The sequence below is a fragment of the Nyctibius grandis genome, chromosome 21 (genome assembly GCF_013368605.1).
Source record: "Nyctibius grandis isolate bNycGra1 chromosome 21, bNycGra1.pri, whole genome shotgun sequence".
In the NCBI taxonomy this organism is placed as follows: Eukaryota; Metazoa; Chordata; class Aves; order Nyctibiiformes; family Nyctibiidae; genus Nyctibius; species Nyctibius grandis.
This window is the reverse complement of record NC_090678.1, coordinates 5318812-5339110: the sequence shown is the minus strand read 5'-3', so window position 1 is coordinate 5339110 and position 20299 is coordinate 5318812. Positions and strand designations below refer to the sequence as shown.

The 20299-nt window shown below is 45.9% G+C and overlaps 1 protein-coding gene across 3 annotated transcripts in view; it reads right to left on the bottom strand.

Annotated features, from left to right (window-relative positions):
• The window catches only part of RASAL2 (RAS protein activator like 2), a 151126-nt gene that overhangs the window by 6120 nt on the left and 124707 nt on the right, over nt 1-20299 (bottom strand). Inside the window, exons 10-18 of one of the 3 annotated variants that reach the window (XM_068417105.1) lie at nt 17501-17645; nt 16358-16594; nt 15444-15645; nt 12542-12741; nt 10290-11151; nt 5817-5951; nt 4229-4431; nt 3644-3731; nt 447-1195 (exon numbers count right to left, since the gene is read on the bottom strand). In XM_068417105.1, the coding sequence (XP_068273206.1) occupies nt 1157-1195; nt 3644-3731; nt 4229-4431; nt 5817-5951; nt 10290-11151; nt 12542-12741; nt 15444-15645; nt 16358-16594; nt 17501-17645 (2111 nt within the window). In that variant the 3' untranslated portion in view covers nt 447-1156. Of the gene's footprint in view, nt 1-446; nt 1196-3643; nt 3732-4228; nt 4432-5816; nt 5952-10289; nt 11152-12541; nt 12742-15443; nt 15646-16357; nt 16595-17500; nt 17646-20299 lie in introns of those variants that run through there. The other 2 variants (XM_068417103.1, XM_068417104.1) reach the window with 2 other exon arrangements.

Below are 20299 nucleotides of genomic sequence, written 5' to 3'. Positions count from 1 at the left end.
ATTCTCCCGGCACACAAAGTGCTAGCCTCCACTCTTAGCAGAAGGATTCAGAAAGCTGAAGGATGTGTATGAAATTTATAAAAAAATAAAAAAAAACATCAACAAAACCCAGCCTACTAACAGCTCGATTATCTGCAGTGGGATACAGCACTGGAGGGCCAAGCCAATGAGTTGGCGGCACAATTAGAAATGGCAATTTTCATCTTCCCTCAAAAAAAAAAAATGCAGCCACACAAAGCAGCAACAGAGACAGCAACAGGTAAATATGCTCTCCATGCTACCAGCTGATTGGCTTTTTTTCTTTGAGAAGGAAAAATGTCTAATTTACTTGAATCAAAACAGCTGCATGCAGGAACTCTTCCCAGTCCAGCCCACTGAGAAACAAAATGGAAGGAAAAACGATGCATAGAAGGCACAAACATTATGGGATAGTTCAGACATACTGCTCAGGAGACCTACGTGCTGCAACAGCCCCTTGAGAGTTTGATCCCAGCACATCAGCTGTGTGGTACATCAGTAATCAAGTACTGTTTGCTTTTCTCAGTGGGTTTCCCCACAGGGGTAAGCGTTAGGGTGCAAAAACAAAGCAGAATTTAAGTACTGCTTGTAGTACAGCCCTGAAGAGACCGAGCAAATGGAGGAGGAGGCACAAGAAATCAACAGCAAGGCAGGCTACAGCCCTGATCCAGCCAACGCAAGGAAGGAGAACGGACAATGGAGGAGTCTGAGGCCTTAGCCCTTCCTCCCGTGCTGAAATAAACCCTGCAAAACACAACTGCCTGAGCAGAAATGTGTTCTTCTGCAAGTTAAAGCTCCTTCCTCCTTGGACTAAATTTCACCTGGAATACAGAATTGAAAAGGAAAATTTCTTTCTGAAGAATACAGCTTTCCAAAGAGTTCAAAATGAAAGGCTGGTTATTTTCTGGCTCACGATGCCAGTTTGCAGAACAGCTGGAAACCTACACTTGGAAAATCAATCTTAAAAGCACGAGCTTGGTGAGTAGAGGCTTCTTCTCACCCAAAGGAAAATACACGCTAACCAACGTGTCTCCAACACACAGGAATTGGGCACAGGGAGTGGGAGGAGCTGGAATGGGTAGGAGGTCAGTGCACTGGGCCAGGACTGGGTACTGCTCAGCTAGAGAACTGAGTGGGTTTACTTGCCTGGTTGAATTATCTCATCCCCATTTATGACCTGTAATTTAACACAGCGGAGATGTCACTTGCAATAGCAACTGGGCTAATACTCTTTGCAGCTCCGCTGCTCCAAGGAGAGAGTTCAGCCAGACCTCACCCCTGCTCAGTCAGGGATGCCCTCTTCAAACAGGTGTGATAAGCCAGGTTCCAACTCTGCTCCATAAATCTCACCTAAAAAAGACCTTTTCTGTTCTAGCCACTGGTATATCCCTTTGCCAAATGAACCACAGACTAAAAAGAAAATCTTCCAAGCGCAACTTAGAGGGATTGCTACAGAACCCTGCAAACACTTGGGCTCCTCTGGTGTTTCTGTTCTGAATCTTTCATCAGTTTCCTCTTCTGCTCAGGCACCCAAGAAAGGGCAATGACAACTAAGCTTCCCCCATCAACCGGCTGACACTGAAGCAGCTGAGGTTTGCCGATGACCTTGCTTGCCCAAGTAGCTAACAGCACTTCAGAAGAAAAAAGTGTCAGATTAAAAGAGGAATCATTAATGCTACTGTTTTTTCAACAATTTCCACTGCAGGTGATAAATGATGCATCATTTGATCAAGCGTGATCAAGGACCACACCTTTCCAGCCCCAAGGGTGTGAAGCTTTCACAAGTCAGCAGCAGTCCCCTCTGCCAGATGGTGACACTGAGGGACCAGACTGCTCCTCTCTCTGCCTTGCTAGGCCGAGAGTTTCTTAGTCACTCACAATCTCTCAAATCCTCCCCTCCAAAAATCACTTTTTAGGAGTTTGCTCTGTGCCCCTTTCACCTTTCCTGAGGCACATGAAAAAGGCATCACCTCCTTCAAAAACCAGGCTGCTGTTTGGATCAGCTGCCATTCCCTCAGTGTGTAACAGCAAGATCCCCTGACCGCCCCCATCTCCGAAAAATGGCCCAGCACATGCAACATCTACTCCAGCTTCCACTTGCCAGACTCCTTGATCAGACTGGAGGCTGCTGTACTGTTCCCCCACCACCAAGAAAATAAAAACATACAGTGACTGACTACATTCCTCTTCATTCTCCAGCACTCTCCCGCTTTGCATTTTGAGTGCAAGTCCTCACAGAAAGGATTTCATCTTGAGCTGCATCTAGACTGGGTGACTACACTGGTGCCTCCACGTAGAGCATCTTACACAACAGCTAGGAACTATATATGGTGTAACGCCAGCAGGATTTTCTTTTTACTCTGCAAGGCTAGGTAACAGAAGTGCCACATTATTGTACACCAGTGATTTATTCAGATTAGGTGGCACAGACCCAAAAATCCAACTTTCATGAATAGTCTTTCTGAAGAACTGTGGGAAAAAGGGCAGAGGCAGCAGGAAAAACAGAACTTTTCAAAACGATCAAAAAGAAACCTGCTACAAATAAGCTCCTAGTGTTACCCTGCTTTTAAAACCACAGCTTTTTTCTACTTTATATTTTCCCTACAGTTCCATGCGAGCTCAAACATGGCTATTATTGCTGGCCATTCAACAGGGAAAAAAATAGCCAGAGTATGCCCTTTTGTGCTCCCAGGCCTATATTTGAATACGCCAGTACCATCTTTAACAATGTTCAACTGATGCTTCCACCCCTGCCACTCTTTGTGTAAGGAAACAACTTTCTGAAATAACTTGGGTTATTCCCAAAACAGGTCATCTTCTTGAAATTATCTATTAAGGGAAGTTTACAGTTGGAACTACTGAAAAGCCCAGACGCGGGAAAGATGTCCTCTAAACGCAAATATCACAAACGTAACACGACAGGCAGCTATCAAACCGGTCTCAGGTTCTGTCGTACAAGCTTTGCTCTCTGGGATCAGCACAGAGACAGAAGAAAAGCTGAAACGATCCCACACGACACACCCACATGCATTGCCCACGAGGTCCCACTTCCCACAGCGAACTTGTGTTGACTGAGGCAAGCACTGCAGGTTTGTGGCAGAGTGGGCATTTCTCCAGGACTGACGTGGACAGTCAGACGGGGTGACATGCCACATATGACATCATACAGGGCAATGCTCTGTTGCAAGCATTCTCTTTTCTTGACTCCAACGTTCAAAGCCATGCTTTTAGCTTGCATAGCTGAGATGCATGCACATGGCAATTAAACTATGCTGGGATGAAGCACAGCTTTTCCCGAGTTCCCAGGCCCACGCTCGGAACAATGCCTACACAATGCTCCGCTACTCCTTTATCCCCTTGGGATCTCACAAAGGAGAAAAGGTTTTGGAGAAGCACTCAGTCCTGTGATTTGTTGTCAGGCTGTCTCAAAGCCTAGTGTCAGACAGTAGAGTCTTTATTAATTCAAAAACCCAATTCTCTCCTAGAAGGCAGTAAGTCACATGTGGAACACCATGGGCCAATACTGGCTTGGGAGCTAGATAACAACGCTGGGGTGGGAGGATAGGGGAAAATAATGGGTTCTACGCACAGAACACTTGGTTCTCGGGGAACCTGAGCTCCTTACCTGTGCATCGATAATCTTCTGCTTTGCATCGATGACAGCTTGCATCTCTGCATGATCCTTCTTCAGCTCCTCTTCAACTGCCATGAGTCTGATGAGCAAAAAGAGGTACAAATTAGGACAGTTTAGTACTCTTCCAGAGTGTTTCAGGTACTCTGGCCTGTTGGTTTGACATCTCCGATTGTCCTGGCTCTGCAAGAGAAGAATTCTGCTGCACTCGGAAAAGCTTATCTATCCATCTGACACTCCCAATTGCCTAACCTTGTTATTCTCAAAATGGACATTGCCAAAAATGCAACTGCTCTGAAAAGCTACTGCCTTGAGTACAGATTCCAAATAGAGCAAAAAGACCTGCTATAAGTACAACAAAGACCAGGGTTAAAAATTCCCAAATAATTTCCTTCACTCTCCTGGCAATCTGAGGCAAGTCTCCACACCTGCACCGCCGTTTCTTCACCTCTACAGCAGGATGGTATCAGCCCAGAGGTGTCAAGAAGCCCACAAAACTACCTTCTTTAGTGTCAAAGAGAACACATGACACACGGGAGCTTCTTGTCCTACGCAGACCCAAACTTTCCAAAGCCTCACCTGCTGATGATACTTTTCATCTGGCTGTCCTTCTCCTCCTGTTGCCTGCGCAGCCTCTCCTCACTGTCTTCCAGCCTAGACTTGTACTCCATCAGCAGCTTTTGCATTTGTTGCTCTTGCACCAGAAGCCGCCGCTCATATTCCTCCAGCCGGCGACTTGACACCTTCAGGCGCTCCTTCAGCTTCACTATCTCTTGTTCGTACTGCAGGTGGAAGGAAAGGAGGAAAGAATCAAATGTGAAGAAAAAAAGGAAGAGATCAGATCATTATAATCTGCTGCTGCTGTTCAGAGAACGACATTGTTGTTTTCATTAAAAAGAAATTGATAGAAGTAAAGGAAATGACAAGCAAACCGTGGACAACCCCAGCCAGGGAGCACACAGGCTCCCGCTGAGCATTAAGCTATTCCCACCCTGTAGGATGTCAGTCTGTAGCACAATTTAAGCAGTCTGAGGGCTCTGACACAGCTCTCAGTCCTGACCGGTAACATCCCCAGTTACTCCAGACTCAAGCAGTTCCCGGACAGAAGCTGCTAATAGTGCTCAACTGTAAAAATGTCCTGGGGAGACCAAACTTACAAAACAGACCAGTATGGGACCCAGATAACTCATTCCTCAGGACCTAATGAAGGCATGAAACGACGTGTGAAGACAGAGCAAATAATTCACCACAGAACAGAGCCTGTAAGTTTACTTGGCTGAGGTTTTGTTCTTTCCCTTACTGTCTCTGTGGATAACCACTTCTGCAACAGTGTAATGAATCTCAGAATATTCCACGTTGGTTTGGGTTCATCCACCTTTCCTAACAATCATCGGCTTCTTGTCCACCAAATCCTCTCCTCCTCCTCACTCCCTGCCTTCTCAAAATACCAAACCTCTTACTGAACTTCACCACCATAGCAGCACATAGATGTAACTGTATTTGGAAATATGCTATCTACTCATGAAAATAAATACACTTTAAAAAAAAAAATGATCAGGGACATTTCTGTGTAGCCCAGAAACACTGTACTACCTAGTACAGTGCGACAGGCATTTGCCTCAGGTGAAGCCCAAGACAGAATCTGAATGCAGCTACTGATGAAGACTGAATTGCATTTACAGAGCCTTGTACAATCATTTAGCATATCCTAAGCTACACTCAGTTGGGTTAACAATCATGATTTTTTTTTTTTAATGGAGTTTAATGATCATTAAAAAGTTTTGCAAGCATAGAAAAATGGCAGTATGCTGTAGCGATAGTGTTGTCATAGAAAATAATGACTTGAGCAGGATCTAATACACTTTGGCAGCGTGACTCATGATGCACCTAAGTGCCAAACACCCGCCTGTAATGTACAAACTCTCAGCTATGTCAGTTTGCAGCCATTGGACATGCTACAGCCTGTACGTGGGCTAATCTATAGCACGGGATACTGCCCTACAGGTAGGAGTGACAGCATGTACAGGAGGAAGCGATGCCAATACAACCTGCACTGGAAAGCATGACTCTGTCAAAGCAGCGCCCGAAAGCTGTTCTGAGTTCAGCCGTGGGGTGGACAGGACTCACAGCCAACCCTCAAGTCAGCTACATACAGAACAAAATCTACCTTCTCAGCATGCTTGACTTCATCTGCATTCTGCTCTGCGTCCTCCTCTACTTCTTCGTACTGTCCGTTATTGAGAACCCACGCTGCTGTCCTTTCCACTGGTGACATTGTGGCAGAGTCCACAGGCGACTGAACCTGGAGCAGAGATACCTGTAAGCATTTTTCAGAGAAACTATGTACAAATCACCTCAAAAATCCAGTTTATTTGGAGGAGAAAAATGACCACGAATCTGTCAGTCTCAAAGGATCCCCAAAACCTCTCTTGCAGAGATACTTCATCCTCCCTTGACTTTGGACCCACAGCACTTACTTGAGCCCCTCTAAAACCAATCTACTTGAGAAACTTTTCTTCCTCGCTAAGTGAGCTTCTCTCTGGAAAAGTTTCTTGTTTCCAAATCCTGTTCACATCCACCTTTCCCCTTGGTCAGATTTTCAGTAAGGCTTTCTCAGCCTGGGGTTTCTCTCACAAAGAAAAGAGAGTGACGAAGCTTTGCTTGCAGCCTGTTCAGGTAAGACAGATCGGTTTCTCAGCCAGGCTGCAGACAGACTCTACAGTGGAGGATGGGGCCGCACGGCTTGGATACAAGACAGCACAGCGGCACTTACAAGTGGCAAAGAGGTGTAACATTATCACTCTAGTGCCTATCAGATTTAGATGGTCTTCTGTAGCGTATACACCCAGACAAGGCTGTGAAAGGAAGTCAGGGCCAGCAGTGCTTCCTAGGAGAACTGTAAAACCTCATCAGAGGCTATCCTCTTTACGGGAATCCGAAAAGGAAGCCAAGAAAAGAAACAAGAAACTCTCCGCCCGGCTGGGGAAAATATGGCTTGCTACAAATTCCAAGCAATTTTCATGGACAAAGGCAAGTTTATAAGCACAGGAATTAGCATAATTACCCCTGAAAGAGCAACACTGTCTTAACTTTTTGAGAAATGCGAAAGATCAACTTCCCCCCGCCCACAGCTGTAGCTTCTTTTTGTGCTCCAGCAGCTCTTCAGCTCACTGCCTGGTTTCAGTGTGGCACCCAAGTGTAATGTGCTCCATGGCAGGGGGATTTGGAAGTCTCAGTTTCAGCGAGGAACTCTTTATGGGGGAGTAACAGGTTCTTTACAGGAGTCAGGTGAGGGATCATGTCAACCTCTACTTCTGTCTCTCTTGTTCATGAGGACAGGGCCGGTGAGGGCTGCGTATGTCCTACGCCAGCTCCGGCCAGAGGATCTGCCTGTGATGAAGACTCCAGCACTGGAAGAAGCCTCAGCCAGGGTGGGTGTAAAGGCAAAGGAAAAGAGTAAGAATTAGGCAAAAATCCCTGGATTTAGGCAGAGGCCTTTTCGCTAGAAGGAAGTCTTCACGGCAGAAAGGCTCACAGCCCCTTTCAAGCACAGTGTGACAGCTTGGCAAAGCTCCTTAGATAGATTTTTTTGACGGTATTTGCTGTGAGGCAGCCATGACAAGGGAGACTATGAACCATGTGTGGCTCTGCCACCAACAGGCTCCTCTCGGAGGTAAAAACTTTGGTTCTAGGAATTGCTGGAGAAATGAGGAACAGCTATGGGTGAAGTGTCACTGTTCGTTAGTCATGGAGGACTGAGATAGAAGAAGATTGTCTATAATCTACATCACCACCCTTGTAACAGACCGATCACCAGCAAACCTGGCCAAACAACCCTGCAAGCTGTAGGACAGATTATCTTCAGCAGCCAAAACTCAGAAAACCTACAAAGACCAAGTGGAGGGCAAGCACTTCACATGCTAATGGGTTATGAGTTATACTCTAAGAAAAGGGAAAAAAGAAAAAGCCTGCTAGGAACATGTATTAATTCCCCTCTTTGCCTCTCTTCCAGAGGAACACACTGACATTTCTGTTCCCACCTACCTACTAAATGGAAATGGAAGGCAAAAAGTGACCTCTCCCAGCAAACAAAGGGCCTAACTCTATATTCAGAAACAAATGGGGCTTGTAGAGAACAGAGTCTAATAATTATAACGCCCACAAAGCACGCCTAGAAAGAACATGCCCAGAAAGAACATGCCCAACTTTCTCTTTTCTCTTTTTCTTTTTTAAATAAGAACAGAATTCCACAACACGATTTGCAATTAAAAGGACGCGATGGAATTTGCCTCAAAAAAATTCTGGCCCCTCGATTTGGCACACTTCAAGGCATTTCTCAGGGGTGTGGGGAAGGAAAGAACAAATTGATTTCTCTGAATAAAGTAGGAGCAAGTACTCTAATGAATCCAGTGAAAACAATTAGTATGGAAAGTAGATTGGAAAAATAAGTAGATGTACATCGCCTACAAGAGGGGGGAAGGAGACTGCCCTGAAGCCAGCCATAGTTGCGGGCATCTGTGAAGCTGAATGTAAAAAGCAACTGAAGAAGAGGTGCCTGAGATGCCACTTTGATGCTAAACAAGCCAAGGTAACTGTTTCACTTGGGGGCAGCCAGGTAATCAGCAATTTAAGATGAGAAGAGGCAGGGGTGTGCAAACAGCTAACCCAACGGTTCTTGTAGATACACACAGGGCAGAAGCCAGCCGTGCAGGGTGTACGCACAAAGACTGGGCACACATCACCTGTACTTTCTCCTCCTTGTCCTAACACCCTCCAAGTAACGCCGCCTTTGTGTATTTGTGTAGGCACTTCCCGTAACAAGCCCTGAGGAAAGGCACCAGCTCCCTGGGGAGTTGGGCTAGGACACTGCCCACAGCCATGCAGATCATGCAATACAGGTTCACACTGGACGCCTGAGAACTGCAAAGGGAGTTTATCCTTCAAATTTATCCTTGTTACTGGCCTAAAAATTTCCTACCACCTCCACACTAGGCTTAGTTGTATTCAACATACTTTACCTATCAACCCCTCTATGCCCAAACATAAAACACACACTCCAAAGGAGGACACAAACATATGCACTTCAAATAATACGCAATGACTTTTTTTGGTATTACTAACTTGGCATAACAGCCTTTGCTTTGTGATTCAGTGTTTGTGATGCCCTTGTACTTTAATGAACTGGAGGTATCAAAGTAGTTTTGAAGCCCTCATTGCTCCTGGGTTCCCAGGCGTCATCCAGATTTTCCTCCTTTCGACTGTAACGTGCAGGAGTTTGCCAAGAAAGCTCCACCAACAGGGATACCAGTGAAACCTTTGGCAGAGCAGGAGCTCACGCTGGGAACTAAGCTCTTCTGCCAGCTTTACCTCATGAGACAAAAGCCTTCCCCCTGCATAACCGTGTCTTCACCAGCGCTGTTGCCAACAGGGCTGCATCAGCAAGGAGGATCATGACCTCCTGCTCCGTGCGGATGCAGCTTCACCGGCAGCACAGTGCAGTCTCAGCCTCAGGGGCTGCAACTTGCTGGAGTGAAACTCCTCATTCATGCCTGTGTGCAGAGCAGCATCCTTTCTAGAAGGTCTTGTGGAAAGCAGGAGCTTACAAAATTTCCTTCAGCACTAGATAAGGCAACTCAAACAAGACCATGGTTACCCTCACAGTGACCACAGAAGAAAACACTTAACCCCAAGGAACAGCACAGGTGTCGCCTTCAGGAGCCTCACCCTGCCCAGCTGATAAGTCTGTGTGCACTAATACATTTTGAAAAACCACCACCTTCCCCCTGAGCTGCAGACCGAGACATTTTCCACCTTCGCTGTCGTGCCAAGCATTTAAATACTTATATTCTCTCTAACATTAGTTTAGGAAAAGATTTTCATACACAGCAAATCACAACAGGATTTTTTTTCTCTTTTTTTTTTTTTTTTTTTTTTAAGGTAAAGGAATGTTGGCTTTTTGACAGGAAAATCTTGATTTACAGTTGCCTATGAACAACTGATAAAGTGCATTAGGAGCTGGTACATATAAGCACTCCTTTCCAGAAAGTGTTTGCATTATTCATAGTTTGGGATGATTAATGAAAAAGCAGTATTTATTTGGGGACCAGCAACAGATTGTTGCATGATGGTGAAATATAGATTTCTCCACACTTAAGACAACTGCACTTATTTATTATTTTGGCAGCAGTTTATTCTATGATATTTTATCTTTGTTTATTTCTCTGTTTTTAGGTAGCTATGCTTTAAAATTAACACCGCAGGGCAAATGCATTCTTACACGGCAATCTTAACTCACATTTGGAACAAAGCTTCTTCTGGGTTTGGGTTTTTTTTTTTAATTCAGGGAACTTTTCAAGTTTTGTTTCTTTCATCAGGTTTGCTGCTACCTTAGTAAATGCAAAACGTACTTTTTTTTCTAATTTAGTACAAAAGCATCCAAAAATAATAGGTAAGCTAGGCTTGCCAAGCTTGTAAGGGCAACCAGCATGACCACTCCTTACACTCGCTACTGGCCACTTGCTTCAGTGCCAGTACTCTTGATTCAAGTGGATTCAGCTCAAAGGTCACACAGCTTTGAAGGTCAATGCAGCGATCAGCTCAGCATCAAAGCAGAAAGTGCCCGGACAAAGGCTTTCCTTACCTGCTGCGTTTGCTGCCTCTGAATTGCCCTCACCTTCGGGACAGGGCTCTCTCTAGAGGAGGACGACTGCTGCCGGGACCGGCTCCCGTTCTGAACGGGTTCAGTCACCACGGGCCCCGACACTCCCGACATGCTGCCCGTGCTCCGCAGGGAAGCGCTGTGCGGCAGGGACTGCGGGGCTTTGGCCCTGGCGCCCAGCCCGCCTTGGTCCATTTTGCGGATCTGCGCTTGGCTGCTGCTGTTCTGGCGGGGCAGCGCGATGGGGACGTGCTTGTCGGGCACCGTGTGGCGCCGGGAGAAGTCCTCGCTCTGCGTGCTGCGCTTGGTGAAGTCCTCCATGCTGCTGTTGCTGGGTCCGCTCAGTTTGAAGTCTTCGCTGTTGCTTCGGCTCCGGGAGCTGGCAGTGCTCAGGTTCTCCAGGCTGGAGTCCACAGAGGCCTTCGGCATCGGCGGGGTCGGGTTGTTGAGGTGGTAAACCGGGTTCTGGAAGGACAGAGGCTGGAGGCTGCCCTGTTGGTTCAAAGCTGGGTGCAGAGGCCTTCTCACCTGGGGAGCGCTCTGGGGTGTGCTCTGAGTTTCCCACAGCTGTTTGATGTTCGCCACCTGCGTGATAGAGAGCTGGCTGCCGGCCAGGCGCAAAGGCACGTCGTGTATAACAGAAGCGTGGTCACTGTGAGCCGTGTGAGGGTCTTGGAGGTCCATGAGAGAGATGCTACGTCCATTGGGCAAGACGCTTTCCCTTTCATCCTTATCTGAGTAAGTCATGCTCTGGGTGGATGCCTGCTGAACCAACAGTAAGGTCTTGCCCCTAAAATATCCGTCTACGTTTTCCTGGGTTGGAGACTTCAGCTTATGCAAGTCACTGTGGAGTGGAAAGGAATTTGGTTAATTTTTAAGCAGCCAAGACCCTGAGAGATCTGTCCCAGAGAAGTCTTTCTACCTCATTTAACCTCCCCCCCCAACTGAAAGCTTCAAGGAACCACATTTCCTTTTATGAGCTCTTTGTGTTCAAGTCAGAACACACTCTTCCTTAATTACCACTTATCTTTGAGAATTACATTTGATTCAAGAAGTGCTTCATCTTTATTTTTTCACAGGTGAAATGCAAACGATTCCCACCGAATCCTCCCCTCCTTAGACACTTCTGTCTCCAGCGAGACTTTAGAGCAGTTCAGATCCCATTAAACCCTCCGCCAGCATTATGTGTTGTGAGTGTCTGCAGATTCAACAGGAGCTGTGCGAAGGCACAGAAACTACTCGGAGACCACAGCATCCGAGCTCTTTGGCAGTTCTGCCGTGCCACAGCTTTTTGCTTCAGATTAACGGCTATTACAGCGTGAGGAATGCTGCACTAGACAAAGGAAGGACTATTTTTGCTCTCCTACTGGTAACAAGTCCCACCTACAGCCCAGTTTTTTCATTAGCAGTAAGTGGCCTGATCACCAGAAGGAAACATTACGGCTGACTACGCATCCGGACACATAGATGGGCAATAAATTGCAAGACTGGTTTTTAGCAGCTGAAGTCGTCAACTCCCAGAGAGACATTTGACTCCTGGGTAAGTCAAAAGCTTGAGGTCTCCAGTGCCACCTTGTGCACCCTCTTACTGGGACTGTGTATTCCCCGTGACAGAGGCCCAAGCTCCCTGCTCCTGCAGCTGGCCCGGGCAGACAGTCCAGGTGATGAAGGACTCAACTCACAGAATCACAGAATCAACCAGGTTGGAAGAGACCTCTGGGATCATCGAGTCCAACCATTGCCCTGACACCACCCTGTCAACTAGACCATGGCACTAAGTGCCATGTCCAGGCTTTTCTTAAACACCTCCAGAGATGGCGACTCCACCACCTCCCTGGGCAGCCCCTTCCAATGTCTAATAACCCTTTCTGAGAAGAAATTCTTCCTGATGTCCAACCTAAACCTCCCCTGGCGAAGCTTGAGGCTATGCCCTCTTGTCCTATCGCTAGTTGCCTGGGAGAAGAGGCCGACTCCCACTTCACTACAACCTCCCTTCAGGTAGTTGTAGACTGCAATAAGGTCACCTCTGAGCCTCCTCTTCTCCAGGCTAAACACCCCCAGCTCCCTCAGCCATTCCTCGTAGGTCAGACCCTCCAGACCCCTCACCAGCTTGGTCGCCCTCCTCTGGACTCGCTCCAACACCTCAACATCTTTCTTGAAGCAACTCCTAACAGGTTGCTCCTTTAACAACCCCCTCGTCCCACATCTTCCCTTGAGCTCTGGCTGTTACATACCCATCAGTGGGGTCCTCAAATATCTTCTGAAGCCCTGAGGAGAGACTGCCACTGACGTTTGGACTAGAGCTGTGCTCAGTGAAACGCCTCAGCTGCTGCTGTATCGGTGTAGGGTTGGTCATTGATTTGGTGATATCGGCAAGAATACGAGGAAGAGGTCCCAGTTTTGCCACGGTCGCCTGTAGGAAGGAATTTTCACCCTAATTGGACAACAAGCACCGCGACATCCACCAGTTTTTTTTTTGATAACGATGCACAGAGGCGGAGGGGTGGAGGTGGAAGGAAGGAGGGTGGGTGGTTGTGTGCGGGTGTGCCAGGACCGTAATGCAGTGTTACGGAGCAGCGTAACCACGGCGACGAGATGGATGGAGGAGACGAAACGGGGTGCAGCAGACATTGAGGAAAGAAAAGGAAATAGAAAAGAAATTAGGATTGACCCCCAAAAATAAAAATCATGCTCAATAAAACAAAACTATTGCCATTCCAATGCAAAACTATCATGCAAAGCAAACTAAGTCCAGGGTGGGTGAGGACAAAGTGAAAACTACAGTATCTACTCATTAAAGGGCATTCAAAGACTACAGATTCAGCTGGTGGGGGGAACTTTCCAGGCAAAGGGTGTCATGTGGTAAAGGAAACGCATGCCAACAGACAAGGGGATGCGGCATTCATGGGGATCATGAGAGAATCACAAGGGTTGAGGGAGATGGGGAAAGGGAAGGTTTTCATTTCATAAGCCTTTTGTTTTGGGCATCATACACTGATGCCATCTTCTGTAGCACCCTGTTAGCAAAAACTAAGGTATTCTTCCCTACTTGAAAGTGAAAAATAACTGCATGAAAACATCAATGATCCTCATCGCAGAATCACCGAATCTCAGCCTGGAGTTAAATGTGTAGCTTCTTGTCGAATTACATGTTAGTTTGGTGTTGGCCAGGCCTGGGATAAGAGCAGCTGACCTTCCAGCAAGGAAGGCTGCTCGTTCAGGCGCTTTATCTTTCTCCCCTCTTTGGGTCACTGCTGGTTATATCATCTACAGGGCACCTTCAGCCTTTTGGGACTGCAGGAAGAAGGTGAAAGTGCTGGAGATTTATAATAAAGTAAAACTCTGCTACAAAGATAATGTTCTTTTCAAAGATATCCTTATTTTTCCTGCAAGCAGGTATTCAGTTTGGCTCCAGAGAAAGGTCTCTCTACAGATGCTTTCATACAGCACTTCTTCTGTGTCTATCAAAATCTGAGGTGACTTCTCCCATCATTTCCCAGTCATTGCCTATAGTAAAGCAGCATTGCAATGTAACTTTACCCCTTAATTCTTTTTTTAGCAAACCACTATACCAGCTCCCAAGGGGCTGTCAGGATAGATCCATGCATCTAACCTACAGAAAGGGCAAAGCAGATCTGCTTTGACGGTTTATCCAGGTCTGGCTCCTCCCTCTCCTTGCTGCCCAAGTCATTTACGACCGTTGCATTCAGAGAGCAGCTCACGGTAACTAACACCAAGATCCCTTTGCAGTTCTAAAGACTGGAGCTGGGTTTCTCTTGACCTGAGGCCTGACCAGCTTGGAGGGAGATGGCAGCGTTCCCTGCACCGGTGGGTTTACTCCGAATTATAGCAATGGAGGAGGATCTGGTCTTTTGAGTGCTTACTTTGCCTGTTTTCCTGAGGCTGCTGAACTGTCTTTACAGCTGACTTTGCTGCCTGCGACATTTTGGAAGTACACTGTGTGCACGTATGAGGGCAACGGAAAAACGAGACCATAAATTGTTATCAAACTAAGATTAATATATACTGCCTTTTTGAGCCAAGGACATTTCCATTTACTCTGATGCAACGAGCTCAGTTTTTTGTTTTCCGTTTTAAATAATGTACTGTGAGAAAATAGATACTCAACAAATAACTATTTTGGCAAAGCTTAATGCAATAAAAATATTAAGAGTGCATTGCAAGTCACCTCATCTCTCCAGTTTCAAAAGAAAGAATAATATAAATGGAATACGGACAAAATAATGCACCTCTAAAGCTGACATATGGAACAGTTCTGAGCACTTGCAAAAAAAATACTGACTCACAGCTCAGCTTTTTGGGTCTTATCAACCACCTTTGCTATCAAGGTTTTAATGAATTGGGACCCTGCAAAGCCACATAACTAAGGAGGAGCAAACTACTGTCTTTTCTCCTTCAACAGCTAAATGGAAGCAATGCTTATTGCTGGAGATGTCTATTGCAATCAGCAGAACAGAATCTGGACAACACATATGACCCCAGCACAACATACAGGCAGAAAGCATCTCGCTTTTGCTACAGGATAAAACTGAGAGTGGAACCAGGTTTTTACATGGCATCCTCTTGTGTACTAAAACCTAATCCAAAGACTACAGAAATGAGAACCTCTCAGCAGGCTTTGGATCAGGACTTTAATGAGCAGAGTTCTGCCCGGCCAACACCCTGCTCCATCAGAGCTGGGCAGGGTAGGGCCTGGTGTGCAGCAAAGTACCTCCCTTAGCATCAAAAAGGGCACTGCAACATTTTCACTTTCTGTCCAAACACCCTCCCTTTTTTCCAGCTCACTTGTGAGAAAGGAACAGCTGCTCTGGGAATTCCAGCTCTACTTTTAAGTGCAGCCCTCTCCACCATTTAACACTCATCCTTACTTAAGGCTCTCCAAACTGTTTGCACTACTGCTGAAGCCCAACCACTTCACATGCCCTGCTTCAAGCCCTGATCTGAAATCATGGAAAGAACAATTGTGAAATACCACTATCAAACATTCCTCTCAAAAGCTGTTGAATAAGTTCTCCCCTAAGCAGGCTTCAGCTGCTCCCTTGATGTTTCCTTGTGTTTACTGTTGCTACGATACAATCGCTGGATTCACCCTCCCAGGCCTCCAGCCTGCTTTACCTTATCAAGTTGGGACACAACCTCCCATAAGAGGGAATGCAAAACTGAGAGCTCTCTGCCCAGGTCGATGTAGCCCTCAAATCCAGGCACGTTTGAGATGGTATCTGGATTCGAGATCTCCAGGAGAAAACGCTTCATTCCTCCCCACTCATGTTCCAAAAAGTCATTCATGAAGGCCATGTACTCTTCCTTATTACCAAACCTGCAAGAAAGGGGAGAGGAGGAAACCCAGTCAATAGCCTCCACACAAAATACAGAGTACAAGTGCTTGTATGGACAATTACTTAAAGGCTTAACTTGAGACCTGCCTTTCTGAAGATTTGGTCTGATAGAAAAAAAAAAAAAGGACAATTTAAAAGACTCACTGCTTTCTTGGACTTATTTAAATAATAGTAACTCACTGGTCATATTCTGAACAAGGGGACTAACACAATCTCTCCCCCCTCCCTCCCACAGACACCCTTTCTCTCCTCCCCTTCTCTGCATCCCCCCCCCGTAAGAGACATGCCATGCCCTTTGTTATCATTCAGCTGGGGATTTTGGAGGAAGAAAGGAGGAAAATCATGATCCTCGGTGGGAAGAGACTTTGTTTTCTTTTGAAATAGCATACACACTGACATGCTAATGCATGAAACTTCTTGGGTTTATACTGTGTCCCCTCTACTGAATTCAACACAGCCCACATCTGCATGTGAAAAGGAGAATTTATCTAGCTCAGCGCTGAGGTGTCTCGAGGGGAACAGCGTTCACATATAAGTGAGAAGTTTCCTCCTTTTCTAAAGCTGACTTCAATTTGCCAGAGAACCAGCTGCCTGCAAACACGACTACCAAGCAGGGCTCGCCTTGCTCCATAGTAACCTGCAGTGACTTGCACCCTTCGAGGCACAGCTTTCAGTTTTATTGCCACCACCTACTTAGCAAAATTGGCGAGATTCTGAATGACTTTAGCAATAAGCGTGAGCGTGCGAGATGTCCGGTCGTCAGGATACTCCTGCATGAGGTTAAAGAGGCTGGGGGACATGATAGCAGGGCACAGGAAGCGGAGGAAGAGGGAGGCACTGATCAGGCGTTCACTGATGTCCTGCTTGCCCCTGCTCAGGCACTGCTGCTTCCAAGATGCAAATACCTCCTTCAGCTCACGAGGGAACACGCTGAAAAACAACAAACCAGGAAATAAAACCGCGTGGGCAATGAGATGCAACAAGTTCAACTGGCGACCAATCACCTAAAATAATTATCTGTGAGAAAACATCATCGGTTCTTTTTTGTTCTTTTCCCTTTTCTCTCTCTAGGCTAGGAAATGTCATTAGGCATCTGTTCTTAGATCCCCATTTAATCTGGTGATACTTAAGGAGTCTTTAAAGCATCCCTTGTTCATATATGTTAAGTGAAGCCATTTTCAGACACGCTGATTTGCAAGCTAAGAACTACTTATCCATCGCTACCCTGGAGCAAGCAGGGTCTTAGAATATTAAAAACAAACTGAACCAAACTGAACTCATCTCCATAACTGAAATTTTTATTTTGCTCGTTAAGATCTCTCAATATTTAGCACGTGCCTCGTCCTGAAGCAGAAAGGCCCTCCTTCTCTCACTACTGCTCAGAAACAGAGATTAATAGAAATCTCTCTGTCAACGTTTCCTCCCTGTGATTTCCTGTTCATTTCTACAGATCTAAAGGGTCTGAAAGTTTTCTATACACATCAAAACTTTCAGCTTTTTATTCCAAGTTCAAGCTCAGCTGTTATCTTCTCACTTTATTCCCTCCTCATTGAGTCACAAATCAGTATGTGTTCCCTTGGCAGAGTATTTCAGCAGAAGCTCCTGTCAGGTATGGTGTGTGGGACTGGAACCCCTCAACTTGGGCACAAGTTCCATCTGCAATATGGTATCACACGGAGGAAGGTAGTGAGGAAAGAAAACGAAGGCAGTCTCAGAAGATGAGATGGGTCTATGCTACTTCCCTGTACAACTGCTGTTTTCTCATCTTCAGAGGAGGAATGGGCACCCTCTAAGCAAATGACCTAATGGGGGAGAAGGGGAGGGGCGATGCCTCACCAGTAAGAATTGATAATCTTGCAGAAGGCCAGCTCACAACACATTTTCAGGTTGCTCTGATGATCTGTTAGTTCACTGGATGAACATTTGCTGGGATCCACTTCACAGTTTTCATCTGACTCGTACAAGGCCTTGATAAACTCCCCTGGACAAAGGGAAGAGGATGACAAACCAGGTTAGTTATATGAAAAGCCTCCTTGATAAACCTTTAGATCCTGCTTATGTCTTTCCTCAGCAACTGCCTCTTCTCCTCCCTGCGTCTGCAATCCAGCCTCCAGACACCAGATGTTGGGGACACGACTCCTCCCAGCTCTTTCAGAGCAGAGCACTTGCCGTACCAGATCAGACGGCTGGTGCTCTGATGCTTCAGTCTCCTGTGCCCCCACTGCCCCCCAATACAGGTGCAATCACAGGATGGCTTTGCTTAGAAACCCTGCAGACACTTCACTTACAGCCTAAAGAACAGGATTTGACTTCGTATTCAAATTGTATTGCCTGCTATAAAATTATCCACAGGGTTACAAATGAAGCTGTGCTATTTGTCTTCATAATTTCCCCAGGAAATGCACTTGACAATACTATTTATTTTTATTATTTCTAAATTTACCATGTTTTTAAATTTTACAAAGTGTCACGCTACTCTTGAATAAAAGTAATACCTGAATGCTAGCTAGAGACTGCTAATTTTCTCAACCTCTTTTCTCAACACCTTACAACGTTTTTACAGCCTGCATCTTTCAAAATCCTTTACGTTTCTGTCGTCCTTCTCTTACAGCATCGCAGCAGAAACTGGACACTTACAAAACCAGATGAAGTTTCCTTTGTGTGACCTATTGGAATAAACTACTTACTAGTTTTCCTCCTATATGCACTAGCACACCCACTGATTTTTAAACTGTTGTTGTTCCCCAGGAAAAACTCTTTATTCATTCATTTAATGATCCAATGTCTTTTAAGTTCATCTCCTCGGATGATCTTGCTGGCTCCGAGCTAACACCACAAGGCTTGTTTGTGCAAAAGGGTTTTGTTTTTTTTGTCTATGTTTTCATAAAAACCCTTAAACACCTCCCAACACCCCTCCCGAAATCTCAGCTCAGCAGTGTTCTTGCAAGCAAAGCAGGCAGCATATTTTCTTAAGCTTTTTTTTTTTGTTCGGGTCCAAAAAATTTCTGCTGAGGGCACCTAGATCACTTATTTGCACGACTCTGGGCATCACTTCTGTTCAGCCAATTGTTTTAACTGTTGTTTACTGGATAATTTTTTTTTTCCTTAAACACATTTGAAACTTACTCTTTTTGATCCACAAGACCCTGCCTTAATCATACGTTAAGATGCTCTTACAGCTGTATTAAATCGCTAACACCACGCGTAATGCTGTTAATCCTTTCAAAGAACATGGCATCTGAGCAAAATGACATTTAAAACTTGACGAAGAATTACATGGGTATATTGTCAGGAGCAATCTTGCCCTGAGCTAGAGACAAGCTGGATGACCTTAGGGCGATTTTCCATCTCTCATGTCTATGATTTACAATCTTATCACTCAGCCCAATGCTCTAAATGGTGTTCTAGAAGTCATTAATTTTAAAATATTTTTATGTAATTACTGCACATTAAGGGCCTTGCAGTCAAATGTAATATACTGGTCCCACAGCTGATCATTCAGTCTGCTGAAAAGCACAGTACAAAGTAACATGCTGCTCGTTTCTCCGTACCAAGCAGGAGCCTAGGACTGTGACTTGTGCTCCGTGGTTCCACCCAGGAGAATAAGACTACCAGAACAGGCTCATTACACTTCAGAAATGGCCAAAATGCATATAATCACAGCCCTGCCTATACTGACCCTTGGAGCACTAATTTAGCCAACTATCTCCTTGATGACTTGCCAGTGTCTGGATTCCTGAGGACAAGCGAGACTGCTGGGAAAGCAAGCTGGTTCTTTGGGGTTTTTTTTGTGAAAGGATGTGGTGTGGGACTTGGCTTTGGCCTGATCTTGTTTCTCTTGTATCATTTTCCAAAGCTTTCTTGATCCAAGAAACAACAGGGGGATGGGTGGCTCATTGTGCAAGTGTGGATAACAAAGACTGTGGAGCTGGTAAAAGCTAACTGCAGTGAGGCTGGGAGTTTCTTCGGAAGAGAGCACGCACGTTTTTGGTCCTCTTTATTGCAGTATTAGTTGTGTGGACACTAATTCCCAAGGCAGTGGCTTATGACTGGAGCAGAACCTTTGGTGGAGAGGGGACAATAATACAGTCATCAGAGTCCACCCTGGCATGTGACCATGGACGTTAAGAACCCGCCAGGGGAATGGAGCAGGACATCAAAGGTTGGCCAGGCAGTTTTAATGAGGTGGTGAATAAAGAACACTTGGGATAAACACAGGCCGGAGGCTCCCTAGACAGTCTGCAGCTTGATCTCCTGCCCTGTGCTGCTCTGCAGTAGCTCTGCAGCCTCACTCCCTCCTGCCATGCTCATCTAAGGATTTTTGTTGGGGCAAGGTACCAGTTTAAAAGGTTAACACAAATGTTTATGATTTCTTTGCTCCACGGCAAAGGTAAGGGCTGAGCAAGTCCAAGGGTCGTTCTGGAACATGCCAGCATTTCCAGTAGTTGCAGCTTAAGCATCTGGAAATGAATTTTCTTGCACTACCTGCATTCCACCCAAACGCTAGGGTGGGCAGCTCACGCTTAACACTTGTGAACACCACAGCTAACATGTGCTGTTAACTACAACAGCGAGTGAAAGAGACTGACTGGAGATGCCCCAGCAATACGTACTCGTGGACGAGAACTTTGCTTG